Consider the following 18,590-nt stretch of genomic DNA (forward strand, 5'->3'; position numbering starts at 1 on the left):
ACAGCTGCAGGCTATTTGCTTTCTCACTTGCTCACCCTCCCTCCCTCCTTCCTTCTCTTTCTCTCCAAGTTCTTGCCATTAGGAAAGCACAGACTGGTCTGAGGCTGGTGGCCTCCCTTACTTTAGCCTTCTGAGTGCAACAGCCGGTAAACAGAATAAAGAAGAGACTACAGTACACAAAAGAGGAGTGCAATTAAGAGGCAGAAATACTGAAAGTAATAAAATCAAAATATTGGATATGTACAACTGAATAAATCAAACAAAAAATCCTAGCATTAAGCCTTACCAATAAAATGGATTAAATGGAAGACAAAAATAACAGGACAAAAATCATGGGCATAGAAGGAGAAGATCCCTCTTCCCCTGTGTGATATTTGTCTTTCTGAGTCTGGCTAAAGAGCTATGTTTACCGCAGCATTTTTAAATACAGTTTTAAAGACTATCAAATAATCCTTTGCTTTCTAGATAAGAAACAAACAGTTGGTATTTCAGGGACAAACCTTTTTTGGATGAAGAGTGACAGCTAATGAGCTGCCACAAACACTCTTTGAAAACATTTTCAATTATGTGCCCCTCACAGACGAGGAGAAAAGGGACTACAGCTGTGAGGTGCTTACAGCATAATTTATCATAAAACATGAGTGCCTTCTTGTATTCATGCAGGAAACAGAACTAAGGATTGTTAAATTTCAAAGTCCTTGTATGGCGTCAGTTCACACCACTTACTACCAAAGTAAACACTTTTTTTTTTCATGGCAAATTAAAGCTACGGTGGCCAGGACTGCCTTCAGTGTGCCTTACCTCTGAATTCTTCTGTCTTAATTTCTTTTCTGCTCTTTCCCTACAAGTCTCCAGAAGCTTTCCACATACCCTTTCACATAATGAGTCATTTAAATACTGAATGCAAGAAAAATAAAACAAGGAAGGAAAAGAGGGAGACATAGGAGACCAGATATTGTGAGTCTCTGGGGTCTGTGTCTAAACTAGCCGTGACTTTGTTTTCAGCCTTTCACTCTGACTTGATGATCAGGTGATAATTAAGAGACACAGGTGGTCTAGCACGCCACCCTCCCATTTGGGCTTGAGTCATACAGTCTTCCTTCTGAGGACACTGGCGTCTATATGGATCACAACTTTAGTTGGCCATCCACTATGGAATCTGAGAGCCAAGGTTGATGGGTGGGTCCCTCCTACTACTCCTTGGAAGATTTTATCTCTTCATAGAACACATTAAACCCCAAGCAGTGAGGGTACTTTCTGCTAAAACGTATCCAGCTTTGTATTTCTGGTCAAGTCAGTCTTTTATTAGTTCATAAAAATACACTCTTTGGCTCTTCCTGAAGGTGTCCCTACAATCATTCTTTACTTTCTCTTAGCTATGATCCATCCCCATCTCACGAAGACTATTTAAACCAATATCACTGTACAATTTTTTTTGGTATTCTAAATTCCTTCCATTCCTGATTTTATCAGTTTTTATTAGATGTGGAAGCATAAAATGTAAAAAAAAACAAAAAATGATGACTGAATTAATGATAGAATAGTGGCTGATAAATTTGAAAAAAATCATTTATTTATCAAATCTCTGGAAATACAAAAACACGGTTTCTTTTATGAAGTTGTAGGAAAAGGGCTGTAATAAAACACTTTTTATTCACGATGTCCTCAGGCATTTCCATAATCTGTGGTAGTGGAAAGAAAAGAAAATTAAGATAGGCTTGGGTTGCCATGAACGAACGACATCCCCTGCCTCTAAGTTTGAACAGCATAGTGTCCAAGACACAGCAGAAAACAAGACCCACTACAGATAAACACCCAACTTGCAGTGCAGCAAACTAGCTGAGGGCCGGAGAGGCACCACACCTCTCCAACGCACACGTCTTCCCATAATAAAATGCAATATAAGCAGAATGATTACTAAGAAGAGTATTTGCCTAGAATGTTCCAGAGGAGGAAACTTGGGAGACAAGTCAGAGAAACTGTGGGTGCCTTTTAAAGGAATGTGAACTACTTACTTGTGCTGCAGGGAGCACTGTACTCAGCCACTGCAAACTCATCTGAGTAAGAGAGAAAACGGAAACAAATGCATCATGTGATGTCACTATGGGCATCTTCGACTGCATCAGAAACGGCCCAGGCCTTCCTCTGATGCACTGCTAGCTGCCTTGGGCATCCTTCCAGGTACAATGAGCCACATTTTCTTTTACCCCAGGTTCCTGACAGTCGGTAGGACAGTCCTTAAACCCGCATACTGTCCTACAATCGGCTTATCTGACAAAAAAAAGTCACCTCTGCAGCTATTTTGTTTTTGCTGGTTGATATATTTAAACCAAGGAGTTTTTTTTTTTTAATTATGTGTCAAACTGGATGGAGACAACACAAAGTAACGAGCAGCCAGGGCTGAGGGGTCACCCAGCACAGTCCTAAGTTTAATGTCTCTGTGTTCAGGATGCTTGCACTCACCTTTCTCGTAGTAATCATAGACTTTCACTATGGCTGGCTTCAGGTCTTTTATTGGGATATCTTGCTGAACGGTGAAGGACAAGGTCAGTATCTGTTTTGACACCTGGAAGTCAAAAGGAGCTAAATGATTTTCCTGGAAGCTTTCTTTTTCACTTTAAAATTAATTTGGGTCTTCGAGGGTTAGGGACTTTATCTACTAACACTGTGGTGCTTGGTGCAGAAAGCCCCCAATGTAAATGGGAAATTGCCAAAATTACTTCTTAAATAACTAACATAAATTCATCACTATACAGGCCTTAATTCGGTGGTTCTCAACCTCCCCAATGCTGTGACTCTTTAATATCCTTCCTCATGTTGTAGTGACTTCCCCAACCATAAAATTATTAATTTTTGCTACTGTCATGAATCAGAATATAAATATCTGATATGCAGGATTTCTGATATGCAAACCCCAAAGGGGTCATGACCTATAGGTTGAGAACCACCACCTTAATCAAAACCAGCACATGAGTGTGTGTGTGTGTGTGTGTGTGTGTGTGTGTGTGTGTGTGTGTGTGTTTTCTGTTCAACTATCTATTATGCCTTCTTCTAAATCTCAGAGGTGTAGTATAGCTTTGCCTTTCTATGTTGTAAAAACACGGACATAGACCCAAAGAAGTCTATAAAAGATGAAGCACTGCTGCTTTGCCAACTGAAATTCCTATCAATAGAGGTATTGCTACTGTACCTATCTTTTCCATCATTGGCCCATAGGTGGATTGGTGTTTTACTATTGCATGGTCCAAGTGCCAGCTGAGGTTGATGGTATCTTCTCCTTTTATACTATTGATGAAGATGATAATATAATGACTGGCTGATCATTCTAATCTCTTACTTGCAAGTACCTTCATGCTAACTGGTTGATAAAGTGAAAACTGCTGTTGAGAATGCCTTACAGGTCCCTGAAATTATTCATATCCCAGTAGCACAGTGTGGCATTTCTAGTCATAGACGTGGGTGAAATATCTCCAAAGAGAGGGCAGCCACTGTGGTCTTAGAGTTCCCACGTCTCTAGCACGGAGGTGATGGCTCTGAAGCTTTCCCTTCCCAGGCACTTCCTGATGGCTATTATCTACGTGTTCTGCACACAGACAGTCAAGGCTCTCACCTTATCCAGGTAAATCAAGACGTGATTATTGCTGACTTCTGTCCGGCTCACATTCACGGATCTTTCAAGCTGAAGAAAATGGAGACACCACAAGGGTTAATAGAATAGATTCTCTGGAGAATCCAGAGAACACCAGACTATTTTTATTATCGGAATACCCTGAAGGTAAAAGTAAAAATGAAAGGTAATTTCAAGGAAGGGCACACTATTAGTATGGCATATGAACACACACGAAGAGCTAATTTATCTGAAGAAAGAGGGACTATTTGTTATAAATACAGAAATTACTCATTGCTCAAGGTTCAAATTATATTTATTCATGGACACTTTTTTTTCCCTTCTTTGTTTTCTCTAACTTAAAACAACCTCATTTTCGCTTAACTTCTATAAGTGTTACAGAAGTTTATGACATCAGTCATTTCCATATTAGCTCACTGATTGATATTCATGTGCTTTATCTTCTTAAGTGTCTAAGATCCATGCAATTAGAAAACTGTTGAAAAGAGGCCAATGAGTCTTTCCCTGGGAAGAGCCCATTACTGGTTATCCATCACTGAACGGTCAACTCTGAAATCATGTCCACATAAACAACATGAAATGGACTTTTATTTATACTGTTTATGTGTTTATATATGCATACATATTTATACATACATGTACATGCACACATGTATGTAACAATACTACAGGAAAAGATGCCATGAATTTTAAGAGGGAGTAGGAGGGAAACACGGGAGGGTTGGAGGGAAGAAAAGAAAGGAGAAAATAATGTAACTGTATTTTAATTAACACAAGTAAATAAAGAGAAAAAAACCTGTTTATACATTTACCCAGTAGCCATGATGTCTAAATAGTGCTACACACACAAACACACTTTATCTGGAAAAGGCCTAAGTCTTTAAGATTTAATGTAATAATGTTTTAATAAATACTGCAGAACTATATAAAATTAAATGCACTATTTGGGCTTATAATGAACATACCATCTTCACTGTTGGTTTCAAGGGAATAAAGCCAGACAGCATCTTTACATCAGCAATTGCCATGTTGGAGTCAGAACGGCTTCCAGTGTAACTGAAGATCCAGGAAAGGGGAAGTTAGGTTTTCTTGAATTACTAAACCTTCCCTTTCTATGTCTATATGTTGAATACTTGATGGTTCTACAAAATTTGCATAAGTCTTTCCAAGGGTCCTGGAAAAACTGTCTGTATTAGAATTTATATAAAGCTTAGTAAATCCATAGAAACCTGATCTAGAACCAGAATTTCAAGCAAGTGGACTCAGGTCTGTTTTAAGGAAACTTGGCAGATCACATGCCTTGGAGACCTCTAATCTGTACCAAGTCCGAGCTTTATTGCCACAATTTCCTAAGCAGAGCAGGCAGCCAAGCCAAGCCAAGGGCCTTGTGGGTACATTTTTGTAAGTCTTGTGGCCACTTGACTATTGCCATATAAGTATATGCTGTTTTCCAAATGGATTAAACTATATGCGACTGGACTTACATATGGACAGTGGAATTACAGTGGGAGAGGTGTTACTTCCTCTTATTTAAGTCTTCCAAGAATTTTTTTTCCTGTAAAGATCAAGATTACTAAAAGATTTCATTATATAGAAGGAATTCAAGTGCTAGACAAAGGATGGCACCGCTCATTTATTTGCTATCAGGGATAAGTAATTATTCAATGGAACTAACTTCTGAAGCTACATGACGAGGGACACAAGCTCCATTGCTGAGCACCCCAACCTTACCAACTTAAAAGAGCATCTAGTTTTAAAACAGATCTAAATATTTGCTATCCAATAGCTTTGGTTTAGTGACAAGTTCTGGTAAGAGAATGGGTTGTTTTCCTCCCTGCCCCAAATTATAAAAAATGGCTCTAACCTGATATTAAGTGAGATCTGGAAGCTGGTGTGAGTGTTGGGACCCTCACAAGTCTGAGGCAGAGTCTGCAGCACTAACGCAAAGGGGAACTCCTCCTTTTCCGGGAGAACGTTGTATTTCAGGGATGTCTGTGGAGCATCAAAGACAGAGGTCTATTTTTCCCTTCTTCAGGATGTCCTCAACTCCCCCAACCCTTTCTCTGACTTGTCCATTTGCTGGCCAAGCTATGCCTTTACAGGGACAGTGATTCCTGGGGGGGACCTTCTTCCTCTGCCCAAGTCTCACCTGGAGGTAGACACATCCTTCTCCTGTCACCGTGGCGGTGTAATCCTCAGGCACGGTCGGCAATGTGACCCTCTGTAGTAATAACTGGTTGCCCTTGTCCACTTGGAATTTTTTTAAAACTACATCTGAAGAGTGGATGGTCACCGTTACAGCTTTCTTAGCTCTTGTGAAAGTAGCTGCTCGATATTTGGACAAGGCATGGAGAGCCACTACTGTGTCCTGAAAGAAGAATGGAATAACCCCAGTCGGGGATCGCGTTCAGGAGTGATTTGTTCTCAGAAGTCTGAAGCTTAGTGCCCCCCACCCCCACCAGTGGCGCTATTGGAAGGTGGATCAAAGCCAGGAGGTCATAATGGTTTCAATTAAAAGGTCCCACATAGGTTTATATAGTCGAATACTTATCCATCCCCCTGTTGGTGGCACTGTTTGAGGATATAGGTGGTGTGGCCTTGCTGGAGGCATCACTGGCCAATTGGGTTTGAGAGTAAAACGCCTTGCATCATTGCCACGCTGCTCCCTGTCCCGTGCTTGATGTTCAAAGTGTGAGCTCTTAGTATCTAGGGCCTGCCTCCATGTCTGTCCCTTGCTGCCACACCTGCCCTCCATGACTGACGCTTATCGCTCTGGGAACCATAAGTCAAATAAATGTTTCCTTCTTTAAATGGCCTCGGTGGTTAGCATTTTGTCACAGCAGCAGAAAAGTAACTAATGCTTTTTAAATCATTGGCAGTAGGGTTCCTGGGAGGGATTATGTTCTGTTGGGAATCCCAGGGAGTTCTTGTGAGTATGAAAGATCAACCCTGGCCCTACATGGATCTCTGGCCCCCTGCTTTAAAACGGGGTGTCATCGTCTTCCCACATTTGTTCTCCCCACAGCCATCCACCATAAGGTGGGAAAGCCATCAGGCAAGGCAGCCCACAGCAGAGCCTTATTTCACATGTTGACACGTTCTCTGGACTTTTGGTATCCAAGCCTGTAAGCTTAATTAGCTTCCTTGCCTTGTAGAATTAATTTCTCTCCGGCATTTGGTTATGGAATGAAAAGGGCGCTCTCATTTCCCAGAGTTCTGTTAGCAGTCACAAGGGTTTTAGGCTTTTGTACTTTTCCTCGCTTAGATATTAAAGCTTTAAGGATTGATTATAACCTTCACATGGCTAAGAGGACCACAGCATCTCAGCTATCGCCTTGGGCTGTATGCCTACAAGTCCATCAGCAAACTGATCTCGATCTCTCCCGTCAAAACCTGTGTGATGCGGGTCGTAGAAGATACGTGTGACGGGAGTGGAATATTTTGTCGGCGGCAGCTGTTTACTTATGAGGTCCCTCCTGACCACCCTATCTGCTGTTTTCTAGCCCGAGCTTGGTCTGGCCCCTTCCCAAATTAAACCCTCCTCCTCTGCCAACGAGAAGCCAAGGGCCTCTGTAACTGCTCAGAGTCAGCCTTCAGTTTCTCCAAAGGAAGCAAAGGGGGCTTCTTATAAACACCCTCCTGCTGTGCTGCTGTTCTTGCGTGGCTCTCCTTTTTCGTTAACGCACCACCTGTGCTCACTTCCCCCTCGCCATGCCGTGTTCTCAGAGCCACTGACACGGAGCTGGGAAGGCATATTTAAGTAATTGACTTCTGATAAATAAATGAAAAGCATTTTGATGACATCATTAATTTTTTTCATTCATGTGGCAAAATAATTTTATTTTTAATACAATAGAAAAGGGCAAGATTGTATTTCTCCATATCCCCTTTTCCCTTACAGAGAATGTATGCTAACATCTACTTTCTCTGAAAATTTTTATGCGTTGTTTAGATGCATAAGTGTACAGTTGAGCTTAAAAGACAGGATAAGTAAAGATATCCCATTATGTCCCTAATAAGCATGTTTGTGTACTAAGAGGAATCTGGGGGTCATCAAAAGTGTCTAGTCTAAACATAGACCTATGAATGGACGCATTTGCAAGGAGTGAATGTTGAGTTAGCGGTTCCCATTAACAGCTCAAAAGAGCATCTTAGCATTCAAGAAGAATGTTGGTAACCTCCCCCTTCCTTCTTCTGGTGGCCTAGTACTGCTGTAGGCACATAGATTTCTTACTGAAACCAGGAGAGCACAGCAATACAGGGATGGGGTGGAGTAGCATCATTTAAGATTCCATTTTAGCTGCCCTTGAATTTCTTTCCATTATCTCTGTATATTGGTAATCCTTCTAGTCACCTCCGCTATTTTATTCTCAGGTGTGTTTTTAGTTGGTGAATCTTTTTCACTAGCTAAAGACGAAGTCAAAGCTTCTGGCCAATCACTGACCTGAGTGGAGGAGAAGCCGCCATGGGAATTCTGCTGCTTTGTGAGCCACTTCACGATGAGCACCGCGGTGGTCAGGTCTTCTTGGGTCGGGGCTGGCTGGTTGGTGAGGTAAGCAAGGAGCACATAAGCAGTCATCTCTACCTCAGCAGAGGGGGCCTGGGGTTGGTACCAAAGACCCACGGGCACTGCAGGTTTGGTTTTCTTAGATCTGGTCCAGTGGATGGAATTGTCTGAAAGTGAGGGAAAGATATTTGTGAGCAGCTAATTATTTATATGCAATTGTTTGAAAGTAGCCAAGGCGGAGCTAAAGTGAGGCTTGCTCTTCCGATGTAACCTCTCCAGTCTTAAAGAAACCAATTTCCCTTCGGTGTAAAGTGTGAATTGGACATTCCAGTTCAGTAAAGGCAGGGAGTGTTGGTAGAGGCACAGGCGCTTTAACCACCATGACTTAAGATAGCTGCTCCAGTTGTATGGTGGGGGAAACGTCTCTCACTGGTTGTGGGTGTTGTGTCTCTGACATGACCTAGAGCTTAATTAAAATGTATTAGATGCCTTGCAAAGCCTTTTCTGAGGAATCTCCTGTGCAAATCAGAGAGCACACAAGAAAACTTTATACTCATTAGATTGTAAGCTATACTGCTGTCTTTAGAATACCAGAAGCTAACATGGCTGATAAGGAGTGGGAAAGACAAGGACTGTCATGGAAAGTCAGTTTCTCCTTGGGAGCAAGTTAGCAAAATTCAACAAATAAAATAACGCTTGGCTCATAGTGAGTCATCATGCTTCTAGAAGTGCAACCTGGAGAAGTTGGCATGGATGCAGAGAGATGGGCACCTGGGCATCCACTGTGGATGTCCACAAGGGACAGGAAGTAAGTCTGATGTAGAGGCAAATGTCTGTCATTCCAGGAGTTGGAAGGCTGACACAGGGGGATTGTGAGTTTGCAGCTAACTTAGGCTACCTAAGAAGACTTTGTCGCAAAATTAAAAACAAAGAATGAAAATTAATAAAGCATGGGGCTGGAGAGATGGCTCAGTGGTTAAGAATACAGTTTGTTCTTCCAAAGGATCCAGGTTCAATTTCCAGCACCCACATGGCAGCTCACAACTGTCTGTAACTCCAAGATCTGGCACTTTCACACCAATGCACATAAATTAAAATTAAATAAAATACTAAAAAATGAAAATTAATAAAGCAAAGTTGCAAGCATTGCTAGGGAGACTTATTTGTATAATCTTAAAATCAAAAGGAAAACATGTTGCTGAAGTATCAACAGGTATGATATTGCGTATATAAAGATGGAAACTTTATAAAATTAAAAATATTTATGGATACACATGCAACAAATACATAGGTATATACTGCATATATACATATAAATAGAAATTGTGATAATGAATTTAAAATAATGTTAACCGGGCCTGAAGAGATGGCTCAGAGGTTAAAAGCACTGGCTGCTCCTTCAGAGGTCCTGAGTTCAATTCCCAGTTCAAGTCCCAGGGATGGTGACTCACAACCATCTGTAATGTGACCTGATGCCTTCTTCTGGCATGTAGACAGAGCACTGTATATATAGTAATAAGTAAATAAGTATTAAAAAATAATGTTAACCTCTAGAAGTGTAAATGAAATAGGATTTTTTAATGCATTGTGAGTAGTACTTTATTTCTTATACTGGGAATGAGGTGCTCAGGTATTTTCTAATTATTCTTTCTGACTTTTGCATTATCTGAAATATTTCTCAGCATATTGAGAACATTTAATGACACTATCAAAGAAGAAAGATAAGGCCAATTTTATTGGATATGTGCATTACAGTTTCTATTTCTTTAACTTGTCACGTAAACTGTGATATGTGCAAACATCTTATTTGAAAATAGAGAGATTGGTCAACATGACTGATTTGTGTAATGAGATAAAACACCATAACTTTCTTATGAGGTCACCAACTAAGGGTCACATGCTGATGAGGAACGGACATCTTAGGAGTAATGACAGCTGGTGCTTTTGTAACGTACACCACATGCCACAGACTCCACTAAATGTTTACATTTATTACTCACTCAATAGGACAACCCTATAGAGCAAACGTTATTCCTGTTTGCAGATGGAGGAAGAGAACTGCCAATTACTGGATGGTTTGCCCAGCTCCATACATGTACTTCATTTTGGAGAGACTCTCCAAGGCTGAGCTTCTCACTGTCACACATGATGCTTTTTATTTTTGGATATGTATGTCACAATCCCTCCAGTGGAGTCTGTGTGACAAATGATACGGCACAACCCAAGGTGACGACCCCTACCCAGGGAGAGCCTCCTGGAATGGGTCTGATGTTCCTGCCAGGAGTAACTAACTGATTGTAGCCTTCTTGTTTTGGAACATTCTGCCTTTGTTTTTGCTTGCATATCAGAACTTTTCAAATGTAACTGTGTTACTAGGAGACGCTCTAACTTGGGACTGCAGCCAAGGGACACTCAGGTTCTGCCCCACTTATTAAAACAAACATGGCTAAGAATCACCAGTTAATAGTTTATATTATGACTTACAAATAAAGTGTTTAAGAAAGCTCCAGATAGTGACGAGAAGAGCTAAGAAAAAGCTGTCATGACACACAGATGTTTGGCATAATGAGAAAACATTGACCTTTGATAAAGAGGGCACATGCGTCCTGACACCAATCTAATGCCTTGAGATTGATGATTCAACATATATGACAGCATTATTACTCTGCATCCTGTATTTTAAATTGTATGAAAAAAATGTAACCACAAAAACACTCTCCATTCAGAAAAAATGTGTATAAAAACCTAGCTTGCTTGTCTGCAAAATACACTCAGACTTAAACTTTCCCCTTAATTGGTCTGTTTGTCACTTTGCCTATCTTTGTCCAGTGACGCTTCAAGAACCCCCATTCCCAAGGACCTATACATGACTGAGACGGTCCATGGCATATGTGGTTTCATTTTTGAAGTCCTAAATTTAAAAAATATTATATGGAACAGATAGATACCTAGGTGTCTGGACAATAGATGGTAGGTAGCAGAGAGGTCCAAGATTGCAAAAGGCAGCGTAGGGACATTCTGCGTTATGGGTTGCGTTATGGATGCTGTTTGTTTGTTTTGGTGCACAGGATGCTGGCAGGAGAATGACCTCAGATGTGCTCTCACCTTCTTTTATAGCTTCCTTATCAAGTGATTTCAGTATCTCCCTCTTTGTGTCCTGGTTACCAGCAAGGGCAAATGCATAGGCCAACAGTGCCTTAGTGTAGACGTGGCTGCCATCAGCTTCCTCCCTTGCTGACTTCCAGGCTGTGTCCAGGCAAAAGAGGGCATTGCGCACAACAGGATGCTGTGAAAGGAGAGCAGAAAGGAAATGGCTGTGTGAACAAAGCTGCTGACATTCCCAGGTGAGCCCAGCAAGTATTAACATGGCACTGGAGATAAAGTTTTTTCCAATTCATTCTTATCCATAGAACAAACATCACCTAACCAGGAAATACCACAGAAGAGGTAGAAAAAAAAATATAAAAGCCACAGGAGAGGGAGGAGTGTTGTGACATGGTATCTTATTGTGGAGGAATGCCTTGAGTGGATGTAGTAGTTGTCAATAAAGCGCTGTTTAGCCAATCAGCTGGGCAGAAGGACAGGAAGTGGAAGGCGGGACTTCCACAGGAGGTGGTAGGAGCCTGGGGGGTTGACAGTTAAGAGTGGACAGTTGACGGGAGGGTTGGGGGAGAGGAGCCGCAAGAGGAGGATCGGATTGGCAAGTGCCTGAGATATTTGTAGGTTATGAGAATTAGGATAGCTTATTTTAGTTTATTGTTAAATTAGTAGCAGTTTAGATTCTGCCCAGTGTAGTGCTTGCAGTTTTGGATTACATATCAGTCTCTTTGTGTCAGTTATTGGCTTCCTAGGCCAAACAGATACATTTTATTGTGACGTGAATATTATAAGGCTAACACACTCATGAGCTTGCAGTAGCTGGGGCTACCTGCCCAAGATCCATGATCAAGCCAGCCAACATTAGGTGCTCTCTTGGCACTCTTGGCCAAGGTGCTCTTGGCACTTGGTAGTTTCTGGAGGAAGAGAGAACCATTATTTTTCAAGAGTACAGCCATTGGTCAGACCCCCATGTCTCAGTAGATGGCCCTACACCATGAGCATATGAGCAGCACTAACTGGACTCAGTGGGCTACTTTTTTTTTTTTTTAAAGCAAGCATGAAGTTGGGAAGGGCTGTGTTGAAGTGGACGTGGAAGGGAGGAAGGAAATAGGGAGGGGTAGATATGATTGTATGTTATTGGGTCCGTGTATGAAATTCCCAAAAGTAGAAAAATAAATAATCTACTATTAACCATCAATCTGGTATTATCTGTGTCTTTAGGATTCTTTAGGGAGTGGCAATGGCCATAGGAGAGAAACAGCACAGCTGCCTCCCTCAGAAAATGTAAACCTTCCTTCTTTGATGGAGCAAATGGATTTGGGAAGCATTGGCACTGCATAGAAGGAAAGCTGACACATGGCATGTAGGAAGCTCGAGCTTCAGACAACCGGACAGGGTTTTGTTGCACCCCGAACCATCTTTTGACAGGGAATGAGGTGGTACCTACAGTGACAGGGAGAGACATCTCCAGGAGAGCGATGGTGATATAGGCAGACAAGGTGACTTCATCTTCTACTCCTCCCTGTGAATGGGCAAGAGGAAAAGATCTGAGCATTTCTGAGAATTCTGTTAACTAGTTATCTTTATCCTGCTGTGCTGTGGAACTTATAGCAGCATTCCCACAGATAGCACATCACAATTAGTATGAACTCTATTGTCTCTCTCTCTTGGTGGTGTCCAAGTCTTCGATGGCCCTGTTGGTGATTTCTACCCTATAATCTCTGTCCTCACAGCTCTCATAATGGGTAAATAAAAACAAGCTCTGAGATGACTCACCTTCATTGCATTGTTGAACAGGGACCCGGAGCTCCTGAAACAGCCATTGTCCTTCTGCTGCTGAGAGAGCCAGAGGAGGGCTTGGGTGATGTGTTCTTCCTGGATGAAGATGTATCTCCGAGCCTGAGCAAAACTCTTCAGTACAAAGGCTGTGAGCCTGGGTGAGATGGAAGCGACTGCATGTGTGCTGTTACAATGACTTTAGATCCACTTCATATCAACAACATGCTTCATGCATCACTCCCTCATCTCCTTTAGTCTCCCAGAGAAGTCTGCTAGGCCTAGAATTTGCCTGAGCCGTCATAAGGAATCTACAGATTTCTGACACACTTGGGTTTTTTGTTTTTGTTTTTTGTTTTTTTGTTTTTTTGGGTTTTTTGGGGTTTTTTTGTTTTTGGTTTTGGTTTTGGTTTTGGTTTTTTGTTTTTTGTTTTTTTGTTTTTTTTTTTTTTTTTTGGTTTGTTTGTTTGGTTGGTTGGTTCTTAGAGAACTAAGGCAAAAGATATATACAATCTGAAAATGAAACAGCACGAGATGGTTCTTGGCCCTCCCCTGGAAAGGTACCTTGCTATGATGTGTAAATAATGCCATTCTCTCGTGTCCAACTCATCTATGCAGTGACTTTAAATTTGCTTTTACTTAGGAATGTAAAAATAAGATTTTGCACCATTCTATTCTTCATTCTTTCCCATGTAAATGAAGTCATCCTCTCTCAAGATAAACATGACCCAAGAAAGATGATATAAACTGAAGTTGATATGGCTTATCTAGAAGTCATGTGATTTGGTCACTATATCCCTTTAAAACTCTTGGTTAGGGGAGAGTCGTTTTAGGAAAGAATACATTGGTAGAGCATGACCAGAATGACTTTTAGAGACACATTTAACATACATGTACTTGAATATCAAAGTCTCTACTTGTTAACTTGCAGACATTGGTGCATTCCTCTATACTTTAGTTCTAATAACATATGTCTTAACTGAGTTGATATTGCTATGACTACAGGGACCGCCTGTAAAGAGCTGATTCAAAATGAGAGCTCAAGAAACTGGCTTCTCCTTACCAGGTGTTGCCATCACTCCTGCTATCCTTAGCCCCAAAGGTGCTGTACGAGCCATCCCGGTGCTTGTAGTTTAATTGTCTTTGGTAACCTGTAATGGAAGGTTCGTGAAACAGTGTGGCAGGTTGAGGACCCATGGAAGCCAGAAAGGTTATTAAAATGATTGACATCTCTTGTAATTTTAAGAATTTTTATCTCTATATATGTTATAAATATCCTATGTATCATATATACATTATAGATATAATTTTGGTATACACACACATATATATATGTGATATATGTATATATATATGTATATATATGTGTGTGTGTGTGTGTTCTGAGTTCATAATATTTTATCAGAGAATAGATAGTTCCTATGAAATAAACCATGCTAGTGTTTTCTATTATGGTAGTAGGATAATACGCAGTAGTAATGATGAATAACTCAACCTTATTGAACCAATACAACCGAAACAGTACTGTCAACTCCCAGTCCCTTATTCAGTACTCACCTGTACTGAGATATTCAATGGCCTTGGTCTTGATCTCCTCAGTCAGTTGCTGTGTTTCATTCAGATAATCCAGGACATAGATATTAGGAGCAAACAGAACCATATTCTGTTCTCCACAGCCATAAGGCATCTTGAGGAGATCCTGTGTATTTTGCATGGCAGAACCCAATATGTCTCCTAGAAAATGGGAGCAATGGGAAATAATGAAAATTTTTAAATTTTATTCTTGTTACATCTCAATGGTTATCCCATCCCTTGTATCTTCCCATTCTTCCCTCCCTCCCGTTTTCCCCTTATTCTCCTCCCCTATGACTGTTCCTGAGGAGGGGGATTACCTCCCCCTGTATATGCTCATAGGGTATCAAGTCTCACCAAGGAAATAATGAAATTTAAAATTATATCAAGAAGGAGTTAGTGATTAGTCATGTTAAAAAACTGAGTAAGTTCACAAAGGGCACAGACAGGACAGAAGGATTATTGGAAACAATAATTCAAAAAGGAAAAGTTAAAATTACAAGTTCATGCATGTGAATGTATGTATGCTTGTACAAATGCATGTGTGTATGTATGTATTAAGACAAGGTTTTGCAATGCAACCTAGGCTGGCCACAAATTCTGTATCTTCCTGCCTCAGGTGTTGGAATTGTAGGTGTGTACTGCCACATTTTTGTTGTTGTTGTTTTGAATTAATGTTTATAGAAAAATAACACTGTATGAATTGAGCAGTTGTATTAATATATTTAGGAATGGGGCTGGAGAGATGTCTCAGTGGTTAAGAGCACTGCCAGCTCTTCCAAAGGTCCTGAGTTCAATTCCCAGCACCCACATGGCAGCTCACAACTGTCTGTAATTCCAAGATCTGATACCCTCACACCAATGCACATAAGTTAAAACTAAATAAAAATATTTTAGATAGATAGATAGATAGATAGATAGATAGAAAGATGGAGGAAGGTGTGTGCATACGTAACAACAATTTTTTAAAAAGAGGTAATAACTTAAGAGAGTGTGCAAGGGGGCACTGGACAGCATTAGAGGGAAGAAAGGTAAGGAGGAAATGCAGTTATATTTTAATTACACAAATTAAAAATTACAAAGCAAAAGCAATTTTTGCTGTGTAAATACAAACATCACACACACACAAACAAACAAACAAAAATACAGCAAAACTTAATGCCCTGATTTTCTAGGGCATGAACTCACCCAGCACTGTAACAGAAGCTCGGGCTGAGTCCTGTACCACTTTCAGCGGCAGCCTCAGGGTTATCTGTTCAGATACCTCAGCCCCTAGGGGAAGAAGCACAGCAGCTACAGAAAGGCAGGTCTGCCCCAGGCATTTGAGAGACTTTGATGGCCAGGAAACAAAAATTGCACCTTAAATGTAAGCTACTGCTGAAAAGTTGTTCCTTTTCAAAAATAAAAGTTTTTGTTCTGATCTTAGGGCCTACTAGGAGTAGGAGGTATTCAGAATTTCATCCCAAACCACCTGTTCCCCCGTGGTGTGAAGTGAGAGTCAGGAGCTGAGGTTCTGTGGCAGTCACCCCACAGCCTGCACAGTGCGCTCAGGACAAGAGCACCCATTGTAGCATTCACACTCACGGCTCCTCTCTCCAAAATCATGAAGGGGGGAAAGCAAATCCAACAAAGGCTCGTGTGTGTGTGTGTGTGTGTGTGTGTGTGTGTGTGTGTGTGTGTGTGTAATTAAGCAAAGAAAAACTCCCTAGACGTTTCTAAATTCTACAATTTCACATTCTTTCTTTCAGACATGACCTCTAAAATAAGAGCGAGAAGGGGAATAGTACACAACTCATTAAAAAGAAAACCACTATACATAAAGGTAAAATAGGAAAGTATAACAGTCATTTTCCTATGTACCTTTTTAAATAAAGTTAATTTCAGTAGTTTTGCAAGAAAGAAAATACTCTAAGCAAAGTAGAATAAAAATAAGAAGTGGAAAATATTTTGGCTTGCTTAAAATAAAGTAATAACAACTAGAGAGAAGCATGATGAAACGGGAAATGTTAAGCCCCACTATTTCCCATGCCAGGCTCAGCCCGCATCTTTTCAGGGACTAGAGCATCTTTGGAAATTCACGACACAGAAACAAGCCTTAGACACGTGGAGGGGGTGGCCCACAACCAAAAAGAACCCAACGCAGAAGGGTAAATATGATGCCAATTTAATCACTCCATCTTCACTTTCCACAGGTTAGCACAACTTGACACAGAGTCCCCCCAAGTCCACAGTTTGTACAGGGGAAAAGACACAACCAGAGAGAGTCACTCATCTCAGTTGGCACTCTAAGTTGCTTTCCAGGGAGCCAGCCCACCATGGTCCCAACTCATAGAAAACCTGAGGGCGATGTCACAGGTAGACCACACATACTCTGATGAGGATGGCTTGGGACATACTGCTATAAGAAAGATCCTCTATATTTGCCTTATGGTAACTAGAAAGAAATCTAAAAAGGATTAAAAGCACACTGCAGAAAAACGTCAGACCGCAGAGAAGACATTGGGAGTGGAGGAAATGACGCCTCTGCGGTACTAGGAATGGTTACCATGTGGAGAAGGCCTTGCCTGCCAATAAGCACCTCGAATGGAAAAGGATTAGGGTCTCCACTATAAAGACAGAACAGGAGTAAATGAACAAATACAAAAACCTCACTTTATGGTGCTACAGTGCAATCGCCTATTCAGGACACATATCGGAACAGGAAATAAAATGGGGGTAACGGCACTTTTATCTTGTAAAATAAATTAAGAGTGTGTGAAAAGAATCAAAGACATTATACAGAGACTCATTCTTTAAGAGAAAATAGGAGGTGTAAAGATACATGTCTCTCCAAATCAGAGTGCGTAGACAGATATTAAAGGATATGCAGTGATACAGACTGTATTGCAATAATGAAGGGGACCTCAGTACCCCACTTTAAAGTGTCCTCCATCTTCCTGGATATAGTAATACTAATACTAATATTAACACTAATAATAATAATAATATAAATTGCTAACATTTGCTAGTTTTTTTAAAAAAATTAGCTCTTTAAGGCGTGTCTTCTTTTTCTTTGATTATTATTGATATATATGTATGTATATACACATATATGCATGTGTATGCACAAATATATAGCTACAACCTGCTGCGTCAAAAAAAAGAGTTTCATAAAACATACTTTAGTCATATTCATGCACTCTCAACCTTCCCGAAATCCGCTTTCCTAACTATGTCTTTTTTTTTTCTCTCTCTCACCTCAATACCAATTTGTTCTGTCCAAACATTCTTGCATGTGTGGTCATCCACTGGAGTGTGGTTGGTGTTCCAGGGGCTACACTCTTAGAGAAAGCTGCCCCCCCCCATCCTAGCATCTAAAATCTTCCATTTTCTCAACAGCCCGGGGAGGGACTGTGGCCAGCACACTTCCATGCTGGGATGTGGTCTGGCATGGGCTTGCACAGGCTTTATACATGCCGTTGCAGTTGTGGTGAGCACATACATGCAGCTGCCCTGCTTCCCTCTGCTGTGACACTGCTTCCTTGTAAGTCACTCGCCACCTCTGGCACTTATACTTTTTCTGTCTCCTTTTCCACAGTGGTCTCAGAGATTCTGGGGGGGGGGGAGGTGCAGTGCGTATGTTCCCTTGAGGGCTGAGCATTCTGCAATCTCTGATTCTCTGGGCATTACACTGTTTGGGCCTCTGTGCTAATCACCATCTACTGCAAACAGAAGCTTCTCGAGAGATGCATTGATCTCTGGGCATAACAATATGTCTACCTTGAGATTTCATCTTACCTCATTTTGAATGCCTAGGATAAAAGACACAAGTAATGACAAACGCTAAAATGGGTGTGGGAAGGAGTATGGCAATAATCAGTAATATACCAGCAAGCTAAGTCCGATACCACGCTTAAAGAGTTATCCGCCATGATCCATTGGGATTGGCCCCTTGGATACAAGTGTTGGTCAGCATAGGCCAGTCATTGTAATATGCCACAGTGACAAAATGAGCAATCAAAGCGCTAC

At 41.0% G+C, this 18,590-nt stretch overlaps 1 protein-coding gene across 1 annotated transcript in view; it reads right to left on the reverse strand.

Annotated features, from left to right (window-relative positions):
* Positions 1–1,551: 1,551 nt before the first annotated feature.
* The window catches only part of LOC311588225 (alpha-2-macroglobulin-like), a 43,350-nt gene continuing 26,311 nt past the window's right edge, over positions 1,552–18,590 (reverse strand). Inside the window, exons 23-36 of the mRNA XM_084765704.1 lie at positions 15,771–15,854; positions 14,568–14,744; positions 14,074–14,161; positions 13,011–13,167; positions 12,682–12,756; positions 11,241–11,421; positions 8,073–8,302; positions 5,778–5,996; positions 5,493–5,620; positions 4,594–4,684; positions 3,611–3,679; positions 2,464–2,566; positions 2,016–2,057; positions 1,552–1,682 (exon numbers count right to left, since the gene is read on the reverse strand). Coding sequence (XP_084621830.1) covers positions 1,666–1,682; positions 2,016–2,057; positions 2,464–2,566; positions 3,611–3,679; positions 4,594–4,684; positions 5,493–5,620; positions 5,778–5,996; positions 8,073–8,302; positions 11,241–11,421; positions 12,682–12,756; positions 13,011–13,167; positions 14,074–14,161; positions 14,568–14,744; positions 15,771–15,854 — 1,661 coding nt within the window. The 3' untranslated portion in view covers positions 1,552–1,665. The remainder of the gene's footprint in view (positions 1,683–2,015; positions 2,058–2,463; positions 2,567–3,610; positions 3,680–4,593; positions 4,685–5,492; positions 5,621–5,777; positions 5,997–8,072; positions 8,303–11,240; positions 11,422–12,681; positions 12,757–13,010; positions 13,168–14,073; positions 14,162–14,567; positions 14,745–15,770; positions 15,855–18,590) is intronic.

Source organism: Acomys minous, assembly GCF_964271855.1.
Source record: "Acomys minous genome assembly, chromosome: 17".
NCBI classification, from domain to species: domain Eukaryota; kingdom Metazoa; phylum Chordata; class Mammalia; order Rodentia; family Muridae; genus Acomys; species Acomys minous.